This window comes from Mustelus asterias, chromosome 13 (assembly GCF_964213995.1).
Source record: "Mustelus asterias chromosome 13, sMusAst1.hap1.1, whole genome shotgun sequence".
Lineage (NCBI taxonomy): Eukaryota > Metazoa > Chordata > Chondrichthyes > Carcharhiniformes > Triakidae > Mustelus > Mustelus asterias.
This window is the reverse complement of record NC_135813.1, coordinates 14,400,803-14,425,672: the sequence shown is the minus strand read 5'-3', so window position 1 is coordinate 14,425,672 and position 24,870 is coordinate 14,400,803. Positions and strand designations below refer to the sequence as shown.

Below are 24,870 nucleotides of genomic sequence, written 5' to 3'. Positions count from 1 at the left end.
GAAGGGGCTCAGAGCCTCGAAAGCTTGTGTGGCTTTTGCTACCAAATAAACCTGTTGGACTTTAACCTGGTGTTGTTAAACTTCTTACTGTGTTTACCCCAGTCCAACGCCGGCATCTCCACATCAGTCAAGGGAAGGTCAGGATCAAGTTTGGGAAGGGAGAAAGGGGAGGGGTTGTTTTACTGGCACCTTTAACATATTTCAAAGTGCTTCACTTTCAGTGACGTACTTTTGAAGGGTCACAGCTAACAGATCAGCTGTTGCAAAGTGCCTGATCCGCTGGCCGTGACCCTTTGAAATATGTTAAAGTGCCAGCAGTTAAGCAGCCCCTCCCCTTTCTCCCTTCCCAAGCTTGATCCTGACCTTCCCATGACTCCCGATGTTCCTTCCGAGAAAGGATCCTTTTTAAAATTATTCGGGTGCTCCGTGGAAAAGTACAAGAGTTCAGGATGCGTCTGGGAAATTCTAGACAAGTGTAATCAGTAAACTGCAAAGAAGCTAATAAGGAGGAGCTGGATAGACTGGGACTTTTTTCTCTGGAGCGTAGGAGGCCGAGGGGTGATCTTATAGAGGTCTATAAAATAATGAGGGGCACAGATCAGCTAGATAGTCAATATATTTTCCCAAAGGTAGAGGAGTCTAAAACTAGAGGGCATAAGTTTAAGGTGAGAGGGGAGAGATACAAAAGTGTCCAGAGGGGCAATTTTTTCACACAGAGGGTGGTGAGTGCCTGGAACAAGCTGCCAGAGGTAGTAGTAGAGATGGGTACAATTTTGTCTTTTAAAAAGAATTTAGATAGTTACATGGGTACGATGGGTATAGAGGGCTATGGGCCAAATGGAGGCAATTGGGATTAGTTTAGGGGTTTTAAAAAAGGGCAGCATGGACAAGTTGGGCCGAAGGGCCTGTTTCCATGCTGTAAACCTCTACGACACTCAAAACCTGCTCCAGTGGGCAGGACATGTTGTTCGTATGAGAGACACCAGACACCCACCGCCTCCCCCCCCAGCCCCGAAGCGACTGTTTTACTCAGAATTCAGATGCACAGAAGACCCCCCCTCTCCTGACAGTGGAATGGTTTTGGGGGTGTCTCCTCTAAAGTGTTGCTGAAGAGGTCAAACCGCCCCACTGACTCATGGGAAACACTGGCCACCTCTGCCCAAAATGCAGAAGGTTCATTCCAGAATGCACCAAGCACATCAGAGGCAAAGTCCAGACGTTGGTGAAATCTCACAAACCCCCAAACACGTTTAAGAGGAAGCTCGATAAACAAGTGAAGGGGGAAAAGAGGGGGAAGGATGGGAGGCTTGTGTAGAGCAGAAACACCGACATGGACCTGTTGGGTAAATGCCCCCGTTCTGAGCCTTTAATACTAACAATAGTTCAGAAAGCTCTGTTCTGATACACTGGGCCACAGGTTACTGCATCAAAAATGCAAAGTGTTTTCTCTTAACCTTGGCAACACCAAGAGTAATTCATTCCCATACAGACCGAGAGCACAGAGGCCAAATGCAAAACTAAAATGAGGAATAGCTGTCTTTGAAAGGGGGAAGTTTCTGTAGTGTAGTGTTTATCACATTCACCCAACACACGAAAGGTCTCTGGTTTGAAACATCTTCATTCGTTTTTGGGGTAGCATGGTGGCACAGTGGTTAGCACCAGGGACCCGGGTTCGATTCCCAGCTTGGATCACTGTCTGTGAGGAGTCTGCACCTTCTCCCCGTGTCTGCGTGGGTTTCCTCCAGGTGCTCTGGTTTCCTCCCACAGTCCGAAAGACGTGCTGGTTAGGTGCATTGGCCATGCTAAATTTTCCCTCAGTGTACCCGAACAGGCGCCGGAGTGTGGCAACAAGAGGATTTTCACAGTAGCTTCATTGCAGTGTTAATGTAAGTCTACTTGTGACAGTAATAAATTAAATAAATAAATACAGGCAGTTCTGTCAAGTGAAAGTTAATTTAAACCAGGGTTGCTGCAAGAGGATTTCAAAATCCACAGAACATTAAAAGCCACAGAAAAGACAAAAATAAAATAAATCTATAAAACATATTCAACTGTTTTGTACTCTTCACATCCCCTGTCCGCTTCCAGGTCAGACCCAAACCCTGTCAACTGTTCTTAATCCTCAACTTCAGAAGTGTGACCCCGGCTGCTTGAATACAGCATTTCCATTCCCAACAGGACTATTCATAGCGTCAGATAGCCTGCCAACTCAGTGCCAAACTTGGAGCAGTTTCCTGCCACACACCTGTGCCCTGGCGGAAATATCTGGGACGGCTCAACTCATGACAGGCTTTAACACTGAAAAGATCAGAGTGCGCACTCAGGATCGAGAAAGGACGGCAAGTCTAACTCTTGGTAACTTCACATAAACAAAGTTACATAAATTCTGTAACAAGCCAGGACATAGAATCCTACAGTGCAGGAGGTGGTCAACCGGCCCATCGAGTCTGCACCGACCACAATCCCATCCAGGCCCTATTCCTGCAACCCCTCATATTTACCCTGCTAATCCCCCTGACTCTAAAGGGCAATTTAGCATGGCCAATCCATCTAACCTGCACATCTTTGGATTACGGGAGGAAACCGGAGCACCCGGAGGAAACCCACGCAGACACGGGGAGAACATGCAAACTCCACACAGACAGTGACTCGAGGCCGGAATTGAACCTGGGCCCCTGGCGCTGTGAGGCAGCAGCGCTAACCACTGTGCCATCTTTGTTTCCTTTCATAACTATCTTATTTGAGGCAGGGAGGGGCGCGGGCACATTGAGCTGTCCCTTTTTCTAGGTGAACTGGTTTTTAAGTCACTTGTGCCAAAAAGAAAGAGGATACTGCTGAACTGATAGCCAACATCTAGTATAAAGGTTTCTACTCAAATGCACTCTCCCTGGCTATCGATGCTGGGTTGGATTAATTCTATTATATTGTGCATGGTGTTGTAACAACACATTCATACTGCTAAGTCATTAAACTCTGTCGGGTTGCAGTCCGTGAGCAAGGCTTAATCACCCAATTCAATTTGGGAGATTGGAATGTTTCTCAAGTGACCGCCATTGTTTATGCAGCTTGCATCGAACGCTTCATCATCTGATGTTGCGAATGTATATTGGCAACAATTTACAATAGCAACTGCCTCCCACAAAGATGTTTTAGATACAGGAACACTTCCAAATGAATCTAAAAATAGAACTCATACAAATACAGATGACATTTAAAACAATAACTTAATTCAAGACAAACTTTCAGACAAGTTGATTATTTCTCAAGTTCAACCGGAACCCCTGGCTTTACTCACTATCAAAGTAGAAAAGGGAAGTGCAGGTTAGAAGTAGGCCAGGAATTGGAGCTGTTTTGGGATGGCTCAGAGCGTCTAGTCAGTAGCTGGCTCTCAGGTTCAGTTGAACAGGTTTGGCCGTGATGCAAATGACCTCAGGACCCCCGCCTTCAGAGAAATGGGGTGGGTGCAAAAATCACAGCCAGGATTCCCATTCCAACAAACGCAGGAGGTGCTCACTTAGGAATCTGCACATTCTCCCCATGTCTGCGTGGGTTCCTCCGGGTGCTCCAGTTTCCTCCTACAGTCCAAAGATGTGCTGGTTAGGCGGATTGGCCGTGCTAAAAAAAAATTGCCCCTTAGCGTCAGGGGGACTAGCTGGGGTAAATACATGGGGTTATAGGGATAGGCCTGGGTGGGATTGTTGTCAGTGCAGGCTCAATGGGCTGAATGGCCTTCTTCTGTAATGTAGGGATTCTATGATTCTGAGGTAAATGCAAAGAATTGACCATGGGTGAGCCTGTTGGCAGGGCACAGACGGAGCTCCAAGTTATCAACAACTCCTTCTCTGAAGCATGAGAGAAACTGGGCTTTGGGTGCTCTTCCAGCCAGTAAAACAGCACTCCCTGTCAATGAAGATCAGCAGCATGAGCCTGGAAAATGTAGTCCATGTTTCACACCTTGGGAGCCTCCTCTAGTCAAAAAGGCAACAACAAAACTCACCATTCCCCCTAACGTGTCTGTTCAACCTTTGGCCAACTAGGGAAGAGTATCTGAGGGCCAGCAGCTCAAGCCCGCAGACTAATGTCACGGCCTTACTGGGCAGCAGTGATCTCTGCACTCCAATCTGCTTTGGAGACTTACAATAGGCACCTCAAAGTACTGGAGAAGTAGGTGGCAAGAAACAGCAGCGTCCTCTCCCAAGTCCAACATCAAGCACTGATTGCTCAAAACCAGCTTTGTGGGTGGGACATGTAGTTTGTACGCCCGACACCAAACTCCCGAAGCAACTGTTCTGCTTGCTACTCTGTCGCGGCAGGAGACTGCCCCTAAAGCATTTCCACTGTCCTCCTGGAGGTCTTCAAAGCATTCCCCGAGGAGATCAAACATCCCAGCCAAGTCATGGAAGTCCCTGGGCTTGTGACTAACCAAAATGGAGAAGGTTTACTCAGGAAGGCACCAAGCACAGAGAGACTGTGTTGGGAATGGAGGAAAAGTGGGGATGTTGGAGAGAGTAGGGGAGAAGGGGAGGGGAAGAGACAGAGCAGGGGAGTGGGCGTGGTGGAAACAGAGTAACCACAACCTCCAAACAGATCATCTGCCCAACCTGGCTAACAGCCAGCTGCCCTGCACGTGGCAGAGACTACAGATTGGGCGCTGGTCCTATCAACCATCTCAGAACCTGTTCAACTGGAGTGGAAGCAAGTCATCCTCAATCCTGAGGGAATGCTCAAGAAGAAAATAACTCAATCCCTTGTAGGGTGGGGATGAACAGGAATTCACACAGAGGCAGCTTTGCTTAGCTAGTAGTTCACTCATCCAAAGCACACAGCCACACAAAAGAAAAAATACTGGAAAATCTCAGCAGATACGACAGCATCTATGGGGACAGAATAGAGCCAACACTGAGTCTGGATGACCCTTCATCAGAGCTGAGAGCAAAGAGAATCAGCAGGCATTTATACTATGAGGGTTGGGGGTCGAATGGGACAAAGGGAATGTAAATGAGGATACAAAAAGCTGAGGTGGTGTTAAAAGTGTCCATTAAGTGATCAAAATGCATGAATGGCAGGACAGAGGTACAGATGGTGAAGGGACTGCCAGGGGATTACAGCAGTTGCCCTGAAAGGTGGGAGGGAGGGGAGCAGGCAAGGAGGAGAGTTGGAATGGAGAAGTGGAAAAATGGAACTGAGAAAGAGGGATGATAAAATGGATGAATGAGATGAAACAATAACAAACGCCAGAGTGTGGCACCTCAGGGGTTTTCACAGTAGCTTCATTGCAGTGCTAATGTAAGCCTACTTGTGACAATAATAAATAAACTTTTAAACTTAAATCTTTCCATGCAACGGACGCTTAATTCTTCACCAATCTCGTTCCATTCTGTCTACGTAATCTCACAGCAGAACAAATTCTCCACTGGGGAAATATTTTTGAAACAGAAAGGTTTATAGTTTTGAGACTGCGTCGCAGTTGAGAGCCGCTTTGGTGATAAATTGCTTCAAGGCATCTAACCCGGCGAGGCAAGGCAGCTTTCTGTGCAAAACATCAGCAGTCCCGAGCAGCCCTTAATCCGAGCCGCACCGAACAAAGTCCAATCACACTAGAGGCCAAAAGAGACCTCTTCCAACTCCAGGCGACAGAGAAAGCAGCTCAAACATTGGCATCCAGTTAAACAAATCAAAACATCAGAATTGATTCCACTCCATCTAATGATCTGGGACATCAGATCAGACAACACTGATGCAAGACTGCCCGAGTCAATACAGATAATATGATAGTCCTATCAATAACCTTGCTGTTAAGGAGATTTTGTCTGTCCAAATAGGTTTGTTGATCACAAGATGACTAGACCTCCAAATACAGCGTGCATTGGAAAGCAGCATTTTTACTAAGAGGAAGGTTGACTGCTTTGCATCAATTCCCAGCGTAACCAGTTAGTGAAGATGGAAAACATCCATTCATTCCGGGGTTCAATCACACTCAGCAGCATTTTTGTTCTTCTTGCTTTCATTTTATTCATTTAAATGGGAGAAATAATCTGTAACTGTGGTTTAGGAGCCATGCTGGATTAGGGAAGGTGAACATGTTTAAAAATTCATTCACCGGACGTATTATTGCCCAACCCCGACTGCCCTCGAGCTGCCGCCATCCATGTGGTGTCATAGAGTCGTAGAGGTTTATAGCATGGAAACAGGCCCTTCGGCCCAACTTGTCCTTTTTTTTTTAAAACCACTAAGCTAGGGCCCACGTCCCTCTATACCCATCTTACCCATGCAAGATGGGATAGAGGGATATGTAGGTAGACCCACAGTGCTGTTAGGGATTTTGACCTGGCGACAGCGAGGGAACTAACTGGCCAAATGCAGAATGCCCGTTTTGAAAGAAGGGCTAAATTTAAAGAAAGATCTGGTCACTTTGCCACATGCAGCACTCCCGGCTGCTTAACCATTAGCTCTCGTTTTGCTCACCTTGGCTCTGGCCTCTCGTGATGCCTCTGCTTCAGCAGCCATCGCTCGCTGGAGCTGGACAGGTAGCTTCACATCCTTGATCTCTACGCGCTCCACCTTAATGCCCCACTCATCCGTTGCAACATCAAGCGTTGTCTGCGGAAATTCATTTAAAACCATGAGGTTAATGGTACAGAAGGATCAAAGCTTCCACGATCGCCCTCCTCCTCCTCCAACCCCATATGTAGGATGCAGAGCAGCAAATAATATTAAACAAAGTTGCCAATTTCCACCCAGTCACATCAAGGGAGAAGAAAAAAATTGTAGGTACAACTTGATATAATGAGATTCCGTTCAAAGTATAAATCACACATTACATTTCTTCCACAACAGAGTTAAAGGAATCACCTAAATCATTGGGTGTGTAACATACATCTTTGACGTTGGAGATAAGAGTGGAAGATGGTAGATATAAGCAGGTCGCCTGCATCTGAAAAGGTTAATGTTTCTGCTGAACCTTTACCAACACTCAGTTCAAAGTAATGCATGGTGGCACAATGGTTAGCACTGCTGCCTCTCAGCTCCAGGGGCCCGGGTTCGATTCCCGGCTCGGGTCACTGTCTGTGCGGAGTCTGCACATTCTCCCCGTGTCTGCGTGGGTTTCCTCCGGGTGCTCCGGTTTCCTCCCACAGTCCGAAAGATGTGCAGGTTAGGTGGATTGGCCGTGGTAGGTGCAGGATTAGGGGGATCGGGCAGAGGGGAGGGCCTGGGTGAGATGTTCTTTCGGAGAGTTGGTGTAGACCCGATGGGCTGGATGGCCCATGCACGGTAGGGAATCTAGGATCTCAAGTGTTAATTAATCGGAACTGACACCAATGACCAGCTGCATAGTTTACATCTTCTGCAAACAAAAACCTGAAGACTGGGAAAGATGACAAAAATAAAGGGCGGATACATGCAGGCTAGAATTAGAAAAAGGAAGGAAAGGGTAACCCAGTGTGTAGCAGCTCATCTGAAGAATGTACCTGGTGGAATAATAGACTGAAGGTTTTTTGCACAATCCCAGTGGCCCTAATCTTGAAATATTCTAATCTTAACCCATATGACCATGAAAAGTACTTCAACGATCAGGGTCAAAGTAGATTACAAAAAGCTTTGCAAGACATGATTTTTCCATCTTGGCACAGTGGTTAGCACTGCCGCCTCACAGCACCAGGGACCCGGGTTTGATTCCTGCTTCAGGTGACTGTGTGGAGTTTGCACATTCACCCTATGTCTGCATGGGTTTCCTCCGGGTTCTCCTGTTTCCTTCCACAGTGCAAAAAAATGTGCGAGTTAGGTTGATTGGCTATGCTAAATTGCTCCTTGGGGTCAGGGAGATCAGCAGGGTAAATACGTGAGGTTACGGGGATAGGGCCTGGGTGGGATTGTTGTTGGTGCAGACTCGATGGGCCAAATGGCCTCCTTCTTGCACTGTAGGGATCCTATTGCAAAAAGTACTTCCTGTAGCTGCCAAAACGTGGTGCAGATGTTGAGGTCACAGGGTCTCAGATGCGGCAACACCTGTTCAGCACCAACGTGGCAGCTTTTCACCAAATGTATGACTGGCTTGGACGATGGAAGAGTTGTAACCTACAGAGTCAGATCCGCATCAGGTTAGGAAGCGCAGTAAGTTGTGAGGATGGGGGACAGAAAACACCACGAGACACAGTGGGAGAGAGTGGGCCAAACCATGTCAGTGTTGGGTCGGCGCAAGGTCATCCACTCGGGATGAAAGACACATTGGATTATTCCCATAAACTGGGAACTGCGGGGAAACAAAGGAGGCCGCGTGCTCAAATCACTAACAGCTAGTCCACAGCTAGGAAAAGGCCATTTAAAAAAAAGACTGATGGAACGCCGGCCTTCAGCATGAGGGGTTGAACTCAAACCAAGGCAGTGAGGTTCCAGTTGCACAGGCCCCATTGGGAGTGCTGTGTTCAACTTAGGGCACCAAACCTTAGGACGACGATCCACTGGGGGTCTTGGAGAGGGTCCAGCACCAAATCACCAGCGTGATTACTGGGCCTTAAAGGGTTAAATCACGAGGACAGGCTGGCTTGTGTTTCCTTGAATTTAGAAAGTTGAGGGAGTGGTCAAATTGAAATGCTTACGGCGATAAGGGGTTCATTGGGATTAATAATAAAGGAAATATACCTTCTGTCGTGAGACTATCAAAGGCAGCATAACCTTAAAATTAAAGCTATACCCTTGTGCATCTTCCGAGAATGGTAGAAACCTGGAATTCTCTCCCTTGACAGGTTGTGGGTCAAATGGAATTTAAGGCAGAGATCCATAATTTTTTGTTTGGAGGGGGGGTGGGGGGAGTGTATCAAGTAATCTGCAGCAAAGGTGGGTGATTGGAGTACAGATCATCCAACCGAATGGGAACACTCCCAATCGTGTCAACTAATTAACGTCTCCCTTACTGAAAGCCTCCAATTCCACCCGGGGTGCTAACAATTACCACACTGCTGAGATCACAAGTCCACAGGAGGCTTGGTTTCATTTGTGTACATTTTGTTTGGCGGGGTGGGGGAAGTTTAGCTCTGTTTACATGTGCGGGAAAGCATCCTGTTAATCATTTAGTCTTTGATTATCGTGTGAAACAGCACATGATCAATTCAGTGTACTGAATAAAACCAAAGTGCAGATGCAGTTATGCATCATTGTGTCCTGTACCGCTGGAACTGTCCGCACATTGGGATGCATGTGGGGTTTTTAAGACTTCCAGTCCTTACATTACGAGTTTGTGTTCTAAAGTCGTGATGTCCCGTGAAAAGTTACATATTCTGGAAATGAGTTACAGACAATGTGCGTTTTGCTGGTGGGTGTGAGTGAGTGCAGGAGAAGGGATTGTGAAATGTAGCGCAAGGCGGCACGAGGAAATAGTGAAGCTTCACTTTAAAATAAAATTGTCTTGAAAACTTGGGAACAAATACAAATTCAACAAGGTTCTAACCCTTGAGACAGGTTTTAAATACACGGATGTGTGTACGTTTGAGCCAGCCACTCACATGATGAATATTTACTCGTTTGGCATAACTGCATCTACACTTTGGCATTATTTAGCACATCGGATTGATCAGGTGCCCTTTCACACGATAATCAAAGACCAAATGATTCACAGATTGCTTTATTGCACATTTTTAAAAAATCAATATGAACAGGGGTAAACTTCCCCCACCTCCCCAAACAAAATGCACATAAATGAAACCAAATCTACAAAAACATAGGAATAAAGCCTGGGAGTGAAGCAGATAGAGTTAGATTGAATGAGGTGGGCAGGAGACTCGACTGGAACACAAATATGATTGGACCAAAGGTGTCCCGAACTCGCTGCAAAAAAAAAGCCAAGACTTGTTGGTCTTGCCGTGCACAGAGTTGGTGATTTGAGCATTGCAGACAGTCACCTTTCCAGCAAAATGCGCTGAGGGACGCACTAAAGCATGGGGCAGGCTGCCACAAAGGTTAAATAGGAACAGGGTAGAACGGTGGCACAAGTAGTTAGCACTGCTGCCTCACAGCGCCAGGGTCCCGGGTCCAATTCCGGCCTCGGGTGACTGTGTGGCGTTTGCACATTCTCCCCATGTCTGCGTGGGTTTCCTCCGGGTGCTCCGGTTTCCTCCCACAGTCCAAAGATGTGCGAGTTAGGTTGATTGGCCATGATGAATTGTCTCTTGGTGTCAGGGAGATTAGCAGGGCAAGTACGTGGGGTTACGGGAATAGGATCTGGGTGGGATTGTGGTCGGTGCGGACTCGATGGGCTGAACGGCCTCCTTCTGCACTGTAGGGATTCTATGATTAAATGGAATAGGCCACTGTCCAAGGCTCTCTGCAGTACAGACGCTGGGAACCTTTTTAAAACCCCTCGGGCTGTTATGTTTGACATGAGGTTGTAAATATAACCTGTAACTGCAAGTGTAGTAGTGAGAGTGCTCAGAGTGCCATGTACTGTACTGAAAGAAAGGGATTGTTCATGCAATGCTGAAGTTGGACTGTTATGTAATGTTCGGTTACAAATTCTTTTGAATAAAGTATTCAAAAGCAACTATTATCTTTTCCGAAAGAAAGCATGAAACTGAAAGTCAGCTGGCACTCACCTGCATGTTGTGTGCAATTTCCTCCCTGTCGGACAGAATTTGAGACAGATTCTTTGTTCCGAGAACGTTTCTCAATGTGGTCTGTGCCAAGAGGCGGGTAGCCGAGTCTGCGTTTGTGATATTGGCTACAGCGAGGATCGCATTCTGAACGCGGTAATAAACGACTCCATCAACACTGACTGTCACAGAATCCTTGGTGAGAATCTAAAGAACAGGATCAAAAGGGAAAAAAAAAAGGATATTGGGACGGGTGGAGAATCCGAGAGGTTAAACCGATGCGATAACTGTACCGGAGATATAAACAACAAACGTTTAAACAACGTTACCTCTTGAGGTGGAATGTCAAACGAAATAGTCCTCATGTCCACTTTAACAAAGGAGTCAGTACAGGGCAGGACGAAAAACAGCCCTAGAGGAAAGAGAGAGCGAGAGACCATTATGGTAGTTTCAGAAACAGCATAGAGCTGCCACACATTAAAAGGTGATTTACACGGAGCGGACACCGTGGCTGGGATGTTATGGCCATTCACGCCGGCAGGATTTCCGCATCCCGCGGCAATGAACGGAGATTTGGCTGGGTGCCAAATTCACCGACTTCGTTGCAGCAGGAGCGTGGTGTGATCGGCCGGTAAGATTGTGCCTGGCGTATCCTGTAACCATGTACACAGCTTCACTGTAAAGCGCCGAAATGGTTTTATGGATGTTCACATATTGAGCATTCACGTAGGTTAAACATATTTTATTCCGATACACTGCACACTGCTTAATGGTAACCACATGCCACAAGAAACTGGACACAACTTGATGTTTGCATTTTCAGTTCTCAACTCTCTTGGAAAACCACCTTCTCTGACCGGCCGCAACTATTGTTAAAACCGCTGAGAATTTTCTCCTCTGCCCCCTCCCAACTTGGACACATGGCACTGAATACAAATGAAGAGCCCGCGACAGCTGTCACTCCATAGTTCAACAGGTCAATCTAAGCAGCACAAGGTAACGGAAGACTGTGGGCGAGATTTTCCAGCCCTTCCCGCCGGTGGGATTTTCCAGCCCTGCCGAAGGTGACGCATCCCTCCCCCCATGGCGACGGAACAGGTGAGACGTGCAGAACGCCTTGGACATCAACGGGACCGGAAGATGCCACAGATGGCCAATGGCGAGCATCTCTGCTACCCAGAGGGGGGATGGCGTAATCCCGCTCTAGGCCTCCAATATCGCTAGCCCACTGCAAAGGATTTCTGAATGTCAAAGATTTTAGATGAAGCATTTAAATAAACCATTCTTCTTCAACAATCGTGGTGCTTAACTGAAAAGTTACAAAAGTACAAATATTTACTGTGTTCCATTGAGAAAAGCAGATTGAAGGGAGATTTGATAAGAGGTCGACAGGATTAGGACAGGTGCAGACAAGGTCGGTTTCCAGGGGCTCGCTCGAGAACACGTAGACTTGGCCAGAGGAGACAATGAGGAATGAGGTTTTTATTTTTAATGCAGCGAGGGGTAATGAGCTGAAATTCACTGAGCTGGAAGCAGATGACCAATGATTTGCTCAAAATAAATGCCATTTTGAAACCTACATATTTTGAAAGGTAATTACATTCTTCGATTAACTGGCAAGTCAGATCACATCAGCGATCGGGAAATCACTCCGTGCTCCAGAAGAAAGCTCAGAATGACGAAAGTTGCTAAGAATAAAAGCCGTTCAGCATTGTGGATGTTGTGTGTGACGGACGGAGGGTTTTCCAGCACCACTGTACAGTTTCTGATGCGAATCGATTCGCAACTCTCGCCAGAAAGGCCGGGGAATTTGGGAATCCTGACACCAGCTGCTAACTGAGCTGCCGGCCAGCACCCAGCTTGGGTCATGGAATCTGGAATCACATTGTTTGCTTTGGGGAACTTTTCTGAAGGGAATCCCATTTGCTACACAGGGTCGAACCCCCTTAGGGTACACTTACCAACAAGCTTAGCTTAACGGTGTCGTAACAAGCACCCGGGATCTGAAAATTATCCAATCACTTCTGTTTCTCCTCCGTATATTTTTCCTCCTCATCCACCACGTGAGGAGTAAACATAAATTCTTATGATTTCAAAACCAGATTGGATGGGCACTCGAGGGAAATAAATTCATAGGGCTAGAGATCGAGCAGGACAACGGGATGCTGACTAGACTGACACCAGACATTGCCTCAATGCAATAACCCCCCCCGCTCCTCCCCTCCCTCCCACATCTTTTGTTCTTAAGGTTGCTACATCTGGTTGCAATCCCTCACAGCTACAGTTTAATATCTAACACATTTCTCCCTCTCTTTAGTTCTGAAGAGTCAAACAGACTCAAAACGTTAACTCGGTTTTCTTTCTGTAAACACGCTGCCAGACCTGCTGAGATTCTCCAACATTCTCTGTTCTTGTTTCAGATTTCAGCATCTGGAGTATTTTGCTTTTATTGGGGTGACAACGGTGTCGAGCATTGCTGCCTCTCAGCTCCAGGGACCTGGGTTCGATTCCCGGCTTGGGTGTGAAGTTCGCATCTTCTCCCCGTGTCTGCGTGGGTTTCCTCCGGGTGCTCCGGTTTCCTCCCACACTCCAAAGATGTGCGGGTTAGGTGCATTGGCCATGCTAAATTGCCCTCGAGTGTCCTGGGATGCACAGGTTTGAGGGATTAGTGGGGTAAATATGTAGGGATTACGGGGATAGGGCCTGGGTGGGATTGTTGCCAGTGCAGACTTGATAGTCCGAATGGCCTCCTTCTGCACTGTAGGGAGTCTATGGCTGACTCCGTGCCAGCTCCTGTGGAGCAATGGGCCAAATGGCCTCCTTGTGTCCCATAGATGACTGAGTAACATTAAGAAGCGTTTCACCACACAAAAGGGTGGAACGCTTTTCCCCACACAAGAGGGTGGAACGCTTTTCCCACAAAGGACAATTGATGCTCCATCAATTTTAAATCAGAGGTTGGCAGATTTTTGTTATCTAAAGGTTAGGGAGCAGAGACAGGTTATGTGAGGTTAGGTCTGAGTGGACATTTTAAATAGCCCACTCCCCTTCCTATATCCACAGCCCTTTTGAAAGTTACTATTGAATCTATTTCCACAGCCTTCCAGTCATTGCCGAGCTTTGCAAATGGAACTGCAAGTTTCTCTCCCTCCCTCCCCTGCCCCCAACTAATAACTTGGCTGTTTGCAACTTGTAGGCAAACCTCTTATGGGATATCTCATTCCAATTGCCTATTTTTAGATAGTTCAAACATGTCTCACGTTTGAATATCAATGTGCCTTCAGGCAGACACTTGGGCTGGCCTGAAGAGAATGCTCCGCCTCACTCAATTTCCAAGCACATATTCCTGTTCTTTCACCCAGCTACAAGCAGTGCTTTCCAAATCAACTGTATGGTTTGGATAACAGATCTTCTAGACTCTGTCTCCTGCGTCCCTATTTGCCCCCTATACGGAGGGGGTGGAGGTAGTCCATCTGATTGGAATCTTTCGTTCCACTTGCATTCCAGGCTGTTGGCATCATGTTGCTGTGTTGGTTGGAATGAAAGGTTTCCAAATATAACACACCCTCCTCCACGACAATGAGAGCGCAGTGCTCCAACGTACAAGTCCTTCCAACGAGAGAGAATAGTTGTCATTCAAATTGTGGGGTGCCCATCAGATCAGAATCTTTGACATCTTGTTCCCAGAGAGAAAGGCACAGCTCATAGCGGTACAGTGGCTAGCACTGCTGCCTCTCCGTGCCAGGGACCCGGGTTCAATTCCGGACTCGGGTGACTGTGTGTGGAGTTTGCACGTTCTCCCCGTGTCTATGTGGGTTTCCTCCGGGTGCTCCGGTTTCTTCCCACAGTCCAAAGATGTGCAGGTTAGGTTGATTGGCCATGTGAAATTGAGCCGAGTGTCAGGGGGATTAGCAGAGTAAATATGTGGGGTTACGGGAATAGGGCCTGGGTGGGATTGTGGTCGGTGCAGACTCGATGGGCTGAATGGCCTCCTTCCGCACTGTCGGGATTCTATTCGATAAAACATTCTGTGACAACATGGAAACACTGCCTCTTTATTACCTCAAACCGCACAAGACCACACCAAAGATGGAACTGATGGCAGCCTCTGTGAAAAACCTCTGTAAAGCCTAGTGTTGCTTTAGGCTTAAGAGGCAAGACCAGGTGGAACAGACAAATATGGGGGAAGTGAGAGTTTTTCTTTAGCATACCTTCATACCCACACTGTTTTTCCCTTGGGCAATATTTGGGGAAGTAGTGGAAGGATATTAGCCCATTGAACCATCTTATGAACACATTCCCCCGTGGCGAACAAGTCCTGACATTGGACTTGATAACACCAGGTTAAAGTCCAACAGGTTTATTTGGTAGCACAAGCCACAAGCTTTCGGGGCAGTACCCCTTCATCAGGTGAGTGGGAGTTCTGTTCACAAACAGGGCATATATAGATACAAACTCAATTTAAATTGATTGGACTTGATCCCAGGGCTTCTGGTCCAGACGCAGAGACATTACTGTGCCATCAAACCTGCTATATGAATTATATATGCCACTGCCTATGTTTGCTGGAAGTTCGCACCTATTCCACTATAGTGTACCTTCCTCCTCGTAACTGCCGTTGCCTTTTCCCTTCATAGAATCCCTACAGTGCAGAAGGCGGCCATTTGGCCCATCGAATCTGCACCGACCAAGATCCCACCCAGACACAATCCCCATAACCCCAGGTATTTACCCTGCTAGTCTCCCTGACACTGAAAGGCAATTTAGCATGGCCCATCAATCTAACCCGCACGTCTTTGGAGTTTGGGAGCACCCGGAGGAAACACACGCAGACACGGGGAGAACATGGAAACTCCACACAGACCCGAGGCCAGAATTGTGGTCAACAGAAATGTGGTGAACAGAGGGAACAGGAGGAGGATGGCGGGGCTGCTTGGATAGAAATCCAACTCAAACTCTTTGGGCACCGCAGAATATCAGCTCAATTTAAAATGCCATTTTGAAACCTATATATTTTGAAAGGTAATTATATCCTTCGATTTACTGACAAGTCAGACAATCCCCACACCAGGGATCGGGAAATCACTCGGTGCTCGAGAGGAAAGCTCGGAATGATGAAGGTTGCTAAGAATAAAAGCCGTTCAGCATTGTGGATGTTGTGTGTGACGGACAGAGGGTTTTCCAGCACCACTGTACAGTTTCTGACGCAAATGGATTCGCAACGTTCGCCAGAAAGGCCAGGGAATTTGGGAATCCTGACACCAGCTGCTAACTGAGCTGCCGGCCAGCACCCATCTTGGGTCATGGAATCTGGAATCACATTGTTTGCTTTTGGGGAACTTTTCTAAAGGGAATCCCATTCACCTACACAGCATCAAACCCTATTCGGGTACATTTATCAACAAGCTTAGCCTAACGGTGTAACAAGCACCTGGGATCTGAAACTTATCCAATCACTTCCGTTTCTCCTCTGTATATTTTTCATCCTTTTCCACAATGCGAGGAGTAACCAACTATTCTTATGATTTCAAAACCAGGATTTAAAAAAAATAATTCATGGGACATGGGCGTCGCTGGCTGGCCATGATTTATTGCCCATCCCAAGTTGCCCTTGGAGAGTAGTTGAGAGTCAACCACATTGCTGTGGCTCTGGAGTCACATGTAGGCCAGACCGGGCAAGGATGGCAGATTTCCTTCCCTAAAGGACATTAGTGAACCAGATGGGTTTTTCCGACAATGGTTTCATGGTCATCAGTAGGTTCTTATTTTATTTTATTGAATTCAAATTCCACCACCCGCTGTGGCAGGATCTGAACCCGGCTCCCCAGAACATTAGCCGAGTTGCTGGATTAATAGTCTGGTGATAACACCACTAGGCCATCGCCTCCCCAAGAGATTAGATGGGCATTCAAGGGAAATAAATTTACAGGGCCACAGGGATCGAACAGGGCAATGTTCCAACTATTCATATGCATGTGTCCACTGCTTTCACCTTCAATGCAGTGCTAACCAGTAATAGACAAAAAAAGGTGCGTATGCTGCACCCCAGAGAGGCCATCACCGTCAACCAGTTACCAGGAGGCACACTTGGCAGCAAATCAGACTTGGTACACTGCACAACATGATGCCATTTAAAACAAAGATATTAAAAACTATCTCCAGGTTTTGAACCACACGTGTATTATGAACACTGCGTAAGTCCTTGTCCACACAAGAAAGATGAGAAAGCTTCCAAGAGTGGTTGAAATCAACTCTGGCCAGCCATGCATAATTGTACTTTTCAGATCCTGAGGGATATTGACAGGACGGATGTGGAGAAGAAGTTTCCTCTTGTTGGAGAATCTAGAACTAAGGGGGTCGCTGTTTAAAAAAGGGGTCGCTCCTTTAATGATGTGGAGATGCCGGCGTTGGACTGGGATAAACACAGTAAGAAGTTTAACAACACCAGGTTAAAGTCCAACAGGTTTATTTGGTAGCAAAAGCTTGTGTGGCTTTTGCTACCAAATAAACCTGTTGGGCTTTAACCTGGTGTTGTTAGACTTCTTACTGTGCCACTCCTTTAAGACAGAGATGAGGAGAAATCTTTTCTCTGAGGGTTGAGCCTCTCTGGAACACTTTTCCTCAAATTGCAGTGGAAGCAGATTCATTAAATATTTGAGGCAGAACTAGATAGATTCATGATTAACAAGGGGGTGAGGGGTTATCGGGGGTGGGTTGAGGTTACAATCAGGTCAGCCATGATCTTATTGAAGGGTGGAGCAGGCTTGAGGGGCCGAGTGGCCTACTCTGGCTCCTAATTTGTATGTACTGTTCTGTCAGCCATATTATGTCGTTTTCACAGTACTTACAAAATAGGCTTTCAATTGAAAACAACGTTTAAGATGCATTTTTATAGCCAAAGATCACTTCGAACCAACTGGGCATTTCCATATGGAGTGTGAATCTTTGCCTAACTAACCATTGAAATCGGCACCAATTACCAGCATTAAGCCTGGGGAAAACTCAGTTATAATGGCAGAATGGGGCCAACGGGAAACCCCCATTGACAACAGCGGGATCAGAAGATCCTGGCGCCAGCGAGTGGCGTGCTGACTCCCACTGCCACAAAACACGCCACAGAGGGTTATGGTGAGTGGGCAAGTAAGTGGAGCGGAGTCCACGAAAAGATCAGCCATGATCTTATTGAACTCGAGGGGTCAGATGGCCTACTCCTAGTTCTTATGCGGTCCACTGAGTTCATACTAGTTCTCTGTTGAGTAATCCAGTCAGTTCCATTCCCCACTCTATCCCTCGGGTGCCAATCCAATTTCCTTTCGAAATAATTGATAGTCTCTGCGCCCACACAGGGAGCGAATTCCAGGTCATTACTACTCACCTCTCCCCCACCACTAAACGTTTACTAATCTCCACGCGGCAGAGAGAGATCGACCAATGCGCTATTAGCCAGCAACGTTCGCTGAAATCTTGCTGCCGCTTATGCCGGTGGAATCTTACGGCACAGCCAACAGCGCACCCCCCATCGTGGGTCTCCCAGCGGTGAGGGGCACGCTCAGTGGGAAACCCCCACTGACAACGGCGGGACCAGAAGATGGATGTGGTGTATATGGACTTGTTCAATGAAGTGCCACATAATCAGTTTGCCAACAGAGTTGAAGGCCATGGAGTGAAAGGAATTAAGCCAGCATTGATTTGGCGGTTGGCCAAGTTACTGGAAACATAGTAGCGGTGGATAGTTGTTTTCCAGAATGGAGGATGGTGTACAGTGGGGTTCCCCAGTTGTCGGTACAAGAACAACCGCTTTCCATGATCTATATTAATGGCCTGACTTGGACACATAGGGCACTAGGCAAACAGTAAACTTGGAAGTGAACTGTGGGGAGGATAGTTTTTTTAAAAAAAATGTTTCATGGGATGCGGGTGCTACTGTTAAGGCCAATTTTTGTTGCCCATCCCAAAACTGTCCTTCAACTGACTGGATCACTGGGCCATTTCGGAGGGCAGTTAAGGGGGTGGGTCTGGACTCAACATGTAGGCCAGACAAGGTAAGGATGGCAGATTTTCTTCCCCTAAAGAATACTAGTGAAGTTGATGGGTTTTTATGACAGTGGATGATGGTTTCCTGGTCACTATTACTGAGACTAGCTTTAAATTCCACATTTCTTTTCACTGAATTAGCCAGGGCCTCCGGAATACTACTCCAGTGACATTACCACCATCTCTCCTGATAAATGATAGACTCCAGGAGAATACAGACAGGCTGGTAGGATGGACGCGCACACATCTATAGCTGATGAAATTCAGTAGGAAGAACAAGGAAAGGCATGATGAACTAAAGCATATAATTCTAAAGTGGATGCAGGAACCGAGAGCCCCGAGCACAAATCATTGATGGGGAGGTTGAGAAAGTGGGTAAAAAATACAGAGCTGATCGAGGGTTTTATAAATAAGTCAGAGCACAAACCAAGGAGATGGTGGTGAACTTTTATAAGCCACTAGTTCAGCATCAATCATGGATTTCAGTTGGAATTCGATAAACACATGAAGGAAAAATGTTGCAGGGCTTTGCGGTAAGGGCAAGGGAATGGAATTAGCTGAATGGCTCTTGCAGACAGCTGGCACAGACTTGATGGGCTGAATGGCCTGCAACAACTCAACGCTCCTAAGAACTGCTGACCAATCAGAAGGCCAGCAGCTCTTCCGTTTCAGCAGTGGCAGGAGGGACCCTTAATTGGCCACCTGAGGGGCCTCTGGGTAGGAAGGGCATTCCTCCACCTTCCCCACTGCCATGGTGGCAGGAAGGTGCCCGGCACTCCACAGCCCCTGCCTCCCTGCACTATTTACAGGCTCCAACCCATTCCCAAACTGGGGCCACAGTCGGGTGCCTCTGAATAATGGGAGGGCAATAGGAGCATTCCTAGAAAGACTTGTTTAACTTTTCCAAGTTGTGAGCAACGTTCCTACAAACCAAACTGAAGCAGCATCAGATTCAGCATTTCAGAAATTAGCTGATCCGCCTGTCCCCACGATGACCCTGGTTAAATCGGAGCTGGCCGTGCCCCTCCCCCTGGCTCAAGTATCAGTGATGCTGCACTGGGCCCAAAACACAAAATTCAGCTTCAAGCTTTTCTCTCAGCCCTCTCCGCTTGCTCTCAGCCCTCCCTCCACCCCATTCCTGCCTCTTGTCCAGACCTCAGTGCCCGCTCTCCCTGTGTCAGGCTCCACTTGCACGTGCTGCCTTCGATCTCAGTCTCCTAGCCGTCAATCCCATTTTCCTGCCCAGTTGCGCCAGCATCTCAGATTCTCCGACCCCAGAACCCGCGTGGCTCTCAGCCGCTGGCACAGGTGGCCCAGTTGGCTGGAGATGTAAACTTTCTACTTTCATCGCACTGATCCCTCTCGGCCTAGACTCCAACCGCAGATTTGATTAATGAAAATCAATGTTCTTGTGATTATCACATGATCTGATGGAATGGCACAGCAGGCTCGAGGGGCCGAGTGGCCTACTCCATCCTAATTGGTATGTTTGCAAAACATTCTCAATCTGTTCTTAAAAGTTTTTTTAAAAAGTTTTATTTATTAGTAGGCTTACATTAACACAGCAATGAAGTTACTGTGAAAATCCCCTAGTCGCCACACTCTGGCGCCTGTTCGGGTACACCGAGGGAGAATTTAGCATGGCTAATGCGCCTCACCCGCACGTCTTTTGGACTGTGGGAGGAAACCGGAGCACCCAGAGAAAACCCACACAGACACGGGGAGAACGTGTAGACTCCACAGAGACAGTGGCCAAAGCCGGGAATCGAACCCGGGTCCCTGGCACCGTGAGGCAGCAGTGCTAACCACCGTGCTGCCCGTTCCTGCATGCTACCAGGTGACCTCTCCTCGATACAGTTTTTCTCCGAGCTTGCTACATGCCCCGAGCATCTAAAGTGAGTGGATAGGAGCGGAGGAAAGGTTTGAGGGAAACAGCAAGATCATTTTTAATCCATGAGTCACACACACACACTGCAACTTGTGTAAACGCAACGAATTTAAAACAAGCTGTGGCATTGAGTGTCAGATGAAGGCACAATAAGACAATGCGTTCCAACAATCTTGTCTCTTCTAACTCTCAAATGCTGGAGCTAAAGCTTTAACCCCATGCTGGATTACAAAGGAGATAACAATAGAAAGAGAGTTTAGAATTTTCACCTAAACACAGCTACTGAATCGCGATACTGTTTAAGGGACAGTGTGTGTGTCAAACAGTAACGTATGTGATTTGTCAATAAAATATTTTTGGGAGATTAATAAAGGGGGGTGGGGGGGGGGGAATGATTTGCATTTGTTTATTGTCAAAATGTTACCCAATAAACAAGCACTTGGACACGTTTCACTTAACACACCAGCAATTCAGTGTTGTATCTACAAAATGGGTCAATTTTTAAATATATTTTAGAAGTGAATTATTTTCCCTCCACTGATTCTCTTCAAGAAAGTCAGTTGTGGCAGGTTCCAGCAGCCAATTCATAGAATCTCTACACTGCAGCAAGGCCATTCGGCCCATCGAGTCTGCACTGACCACAATCCCACCCAGGCCCTAGACCTCACATATTTACCCTGCTAATCCCCCTGACACTGGGGTCAATTCAGCATGGCCAATCAACCTGACCCGCACATCTTTACGGACCGTAGGAGGAAACCAAAGCACCCGGAGGAAAGCTAGGCAGACACGGGGGAGAATGTGCAGACTCCACTCGGGAATTCCCGAGGCTGGAATTGAACCCGGGTCCCTGGCGCTGTGAGGCAGCAGTGCTAACCACTGTGCCACCCTGCTGCCCGCTTTTGAAGCCTAAACTATTGTATTCAAAGGCTGTGTGTTGGAAATCCCACTTCTGGTGTGTTTGACTCTGGTAATCATGAGAGTGAAGTGTAGATCTGGGGTAGACTGTTGCAAGCAATACACACGATAGCTCAGGTACACATGGCTCTGCAAAGGCCAAGATTGCGTGTGTCAAACCCTCCAAGCATCTCTTAAAAAACGGAAATTTATAGGGTAAGGAAAAGGGAGGGAAAAAAAGAGAGAAATTTTGCAACGTTTATAGAACATAGAACAGTGCAGCACAGTACAGGCCCTTCGGCCTTCGATGTTGTGCCGAGCTTTAAATTTGGAAACTGCAACACCCAAGTTTTGAACCTATTTTTCTTACAACCTTCAAGCTGCTGAATATGTGGCGTGTTTTGCCACAGATGTGGTCGGCCACTGACTGGCAGCGGAGTGGGATCTTATGGTCCCACCACTGTCAACGGGGTTTCCCATTCTTTACTCAAAATCCATGGCAGAGGTGAGGGGGGTTTATATTTCCAAGTCAGATTTTGGCTTTCGGGGTTATATAGCCCTGCTCGAAGCAACAGGTTCCTCTGCAAGAGCGGGCGCGTGGCACAGGCTGGTGAGCAGATGGCTGGCTAAACAAGGTCAAGTCAGAGCAGCCTGTCACCGTATCTGCTTGGTATTTATTGGGAATACAGCCTTCAGTGCTGCGGTAGACCAGAAGGATCAGCCGTGCTACATAGAAAGATAAGAGCGGCACGGTGGCACTGCTGCCTCTCCGCGCCAGGGAACCAGGTTCGATTCCAGCCTTGGCTCACTGTGTGTGGAGTTTGCACCTTCTCCCCCATGTCTGTGTGGGTTTCCTCCCACAGTCCAAAGGTGTGCAGGTTTGGTGGACTGGCCATGCTAAATTGCCCCTTAGTGTCCAGCGGTGTGTGGGTTAGATGGATTAACCATGGTAAACGCACAGGGTTACGGCACACAGGGGAGTGCCTGGGCAAGGTGCACTTTCAGAGAGTCAGTGCAGACTCGGTGGGCCAAATGGCCTCATTCTGCACTGTAGGGATTCTATGGTTCAAAAAATAGCGGGATTTTCACGCCCCCACCCCCCCCTCTTGTGGCGTGTTTTGCCGCAGAGGTGGTCGGCCACTGGCTGGCAGCGAAGTGGGATCTTATGGTCCCACCACTGTCAATGGGGTTTCCCATTCTTTACTCAAAATCCATGGCAGAGGTGAGGGGGGTGGGAGTCCTGCCGTCTGTGAAACAGTGGGAACATTCCAAAGAACAAAGAAAATTACAGCACAGGAACAGACCTTTCGGCCCTCCAAGCCTGCACCGACCATGCTGCCTGACTTAACTAAAACCCCCTACGCTTCCGGGGACCATATCCCTCTATTCCCATCTCATTCATGTACTTGTCAAGATGCCCCTTAAAAGTCACTACCGTATCCGCTTTCACTACCTCCCCCGGCAACGGGTTCCAGGCACCCATTACTCTGTAAAAAATCTGTCTCGTACATCTCTTTTTAAAACGTGCCCCTCGCATCTTAAACCTATGCCCCCTAGTAATTGACTCTTCCACCCTGGGTAAAAGCTTCTGACTATCCACTCTGTCCATGCCTCTCATAATCTTGTAGATTTCTATCAGGTCGCCCCTCAACCTCCGTCGCTCCAGTGAGAACAAACCAAGTTTCTCCAACCTCTCCTCATAGCTAATGCCCTCCATACCAGGCAACATCCTGGTAAATCTTTTCTGTACCCTCTCCAAAGCCTCCACATCTTTCTGGTAGTGTGGCGACCAGAATTGAACACTATAATCCAAGTGCGGCCGCACTAAGGTTCTATAAAGCGTCAACATGATCTGCCAATTTTTAAATTCAATACCCCGGCCGATGAAGGCAAGCATACCGTATGCCTTCTTGACTATCTTCTCCACCTGCATTGCCACTTTCAGTGACCTGTGTACCTGTACACCCAGATCCCTTTGCCTATCAATACTCCTAAGGGTTCTGCCATTTACTGTATATTTCCTATCTGTATTAGACCTTCCAAAATGCATTGCCTCACATTTGCCCAGATTAAACTCCACCTGCCATCTCTCCGCCCAAGTCTCCAACTGATCTATACTCTGCTGTGTCCTCTGATGGTCCTCATCACTATCCGCAAATCCAGCAACCATTGTGTCATCCGCAAACTTACTAATCAATCCAGTTACATTTTCTTCCAAATCATTTATATATATTACAAACAGCAAAGGTCCCAGCACAGATCCGAGGAACACCACTTGTCACAGCCCTCCATTCAGAAACACACCCTTCCACTGCTACCCTCTGTCTTCTTTGACTGAGCCAATTTTGTATCCACCTTGCCAGCTCGCCTCTGATCCCATGCGACTTCACCTTCTGCACCAGTTTGCCATGAGGGACCTTGTCAAAGGCCTTACTGAAGTCCATGTAGACAACATCCACTGCCCTACCCTCATCGATCATCTTAGTCACTTCCTCGAAAAACTCAATCAAGTTCGTGAGACACGACCTCCCCTTCACAAAACCATGTTGCCTCTCACTAATACGTCCACTTATTTCTAAGTGGGAATAAATCCTGTCTGGAAGAATCCTCTCCAATAATTTCCCTACCACTGATGTAAGGCTCACCGGCCTGTAATTACCTGGATTATTCTTGCTACCCTTCTTAAACAAAGGAACAACATTGGCTATTCTCCAATCCTCTGGGATCTCCCCTGTAGCCAGTGAGGATACAAAGATTTCTCTCAAGGCCCCAGCAATTTCCTCTCTCAGTATTCTGGGGTATATCCCATCAGGCCCTGGAGACTTGTCTACCTTGATGTTTCTCAAGAACCCCAATACCTCCTCCTTTTTGATCGCAACATTCCAGCCAATGTTTCTCCCATCCTCTTTCAGGTTCAATCTCATCCGACCCAACCCAAAATAAATATGGGAATTGGAGAATCCAGATCAAGAGCCACTCTGCTCCCTTAGTGCCCAGTGCCCAACTGCAGAGGGGCATTAACCCCCCCAGTTGATAAAGAAAAGGCAACAACATACTCCTGTGTGATATACACAATAGTTCAGGTAAAGTAAATAGTTTATTTATTAGTGTCACAAGTAGGCTTACATTAACATGGTAATGAAGTTACTGTGAAAATCCCCTAGTCGCCACACTTCGACGCCCGTTTGGGTACATTGAGGGAGAATTTAGCATGGCCAATGCACCTAACGAGCTTTCGGACTGTGGGAGGAAACCGGAGCACCCGGAGGAAACCCACGCAGACACGGGGAGAACGTGCAGCCTCCGCACAGACAGTGACCCAAGCCGGGAATCGAATCCGGGTCCCTGGTGCTGTGATGCAGCAGTGCTAACCACTGTGCCACCGTTCTGCTCCCGTACTCAGGGTCCCTGTGTGATGTACACGATAGTTCAGGTACAGGGGGCCCCCATGTGATATACACGATAGTT

At 47.4% G+C, this 24,870-nt stretch overlaps 1 protein-coding gene across 1 annotated transcript in view; it reads right to left on the bottom strand.

The window, feature by feature from the left end:
* The window catches only part of stom (stomatin), a 57,517-nt gene that overhangs the window by 4,968 nt on the left and 27,679 nt on the right, over positions 1–24,870 (bottom strand). The window contains exons 4-6 of the mRNA XM_078226377.1: positions 10,913–10,995; positions 10,587–10,790; positions 6,466–6,600 (exon numbers count right to left, since the gene is read on the bottom strand). Of these exons, the coding sequence (XP_078082503.1) occupies positions 6,466–6,600; positions 10,587–10,790; positions 10,913–10,995 (422 nt within the window). The remainder of the gene's footprint in view (positions 1–6,465; positions 6,601–10,586; positions 10,791–10,912; positions 10,996–24,870) is intronic.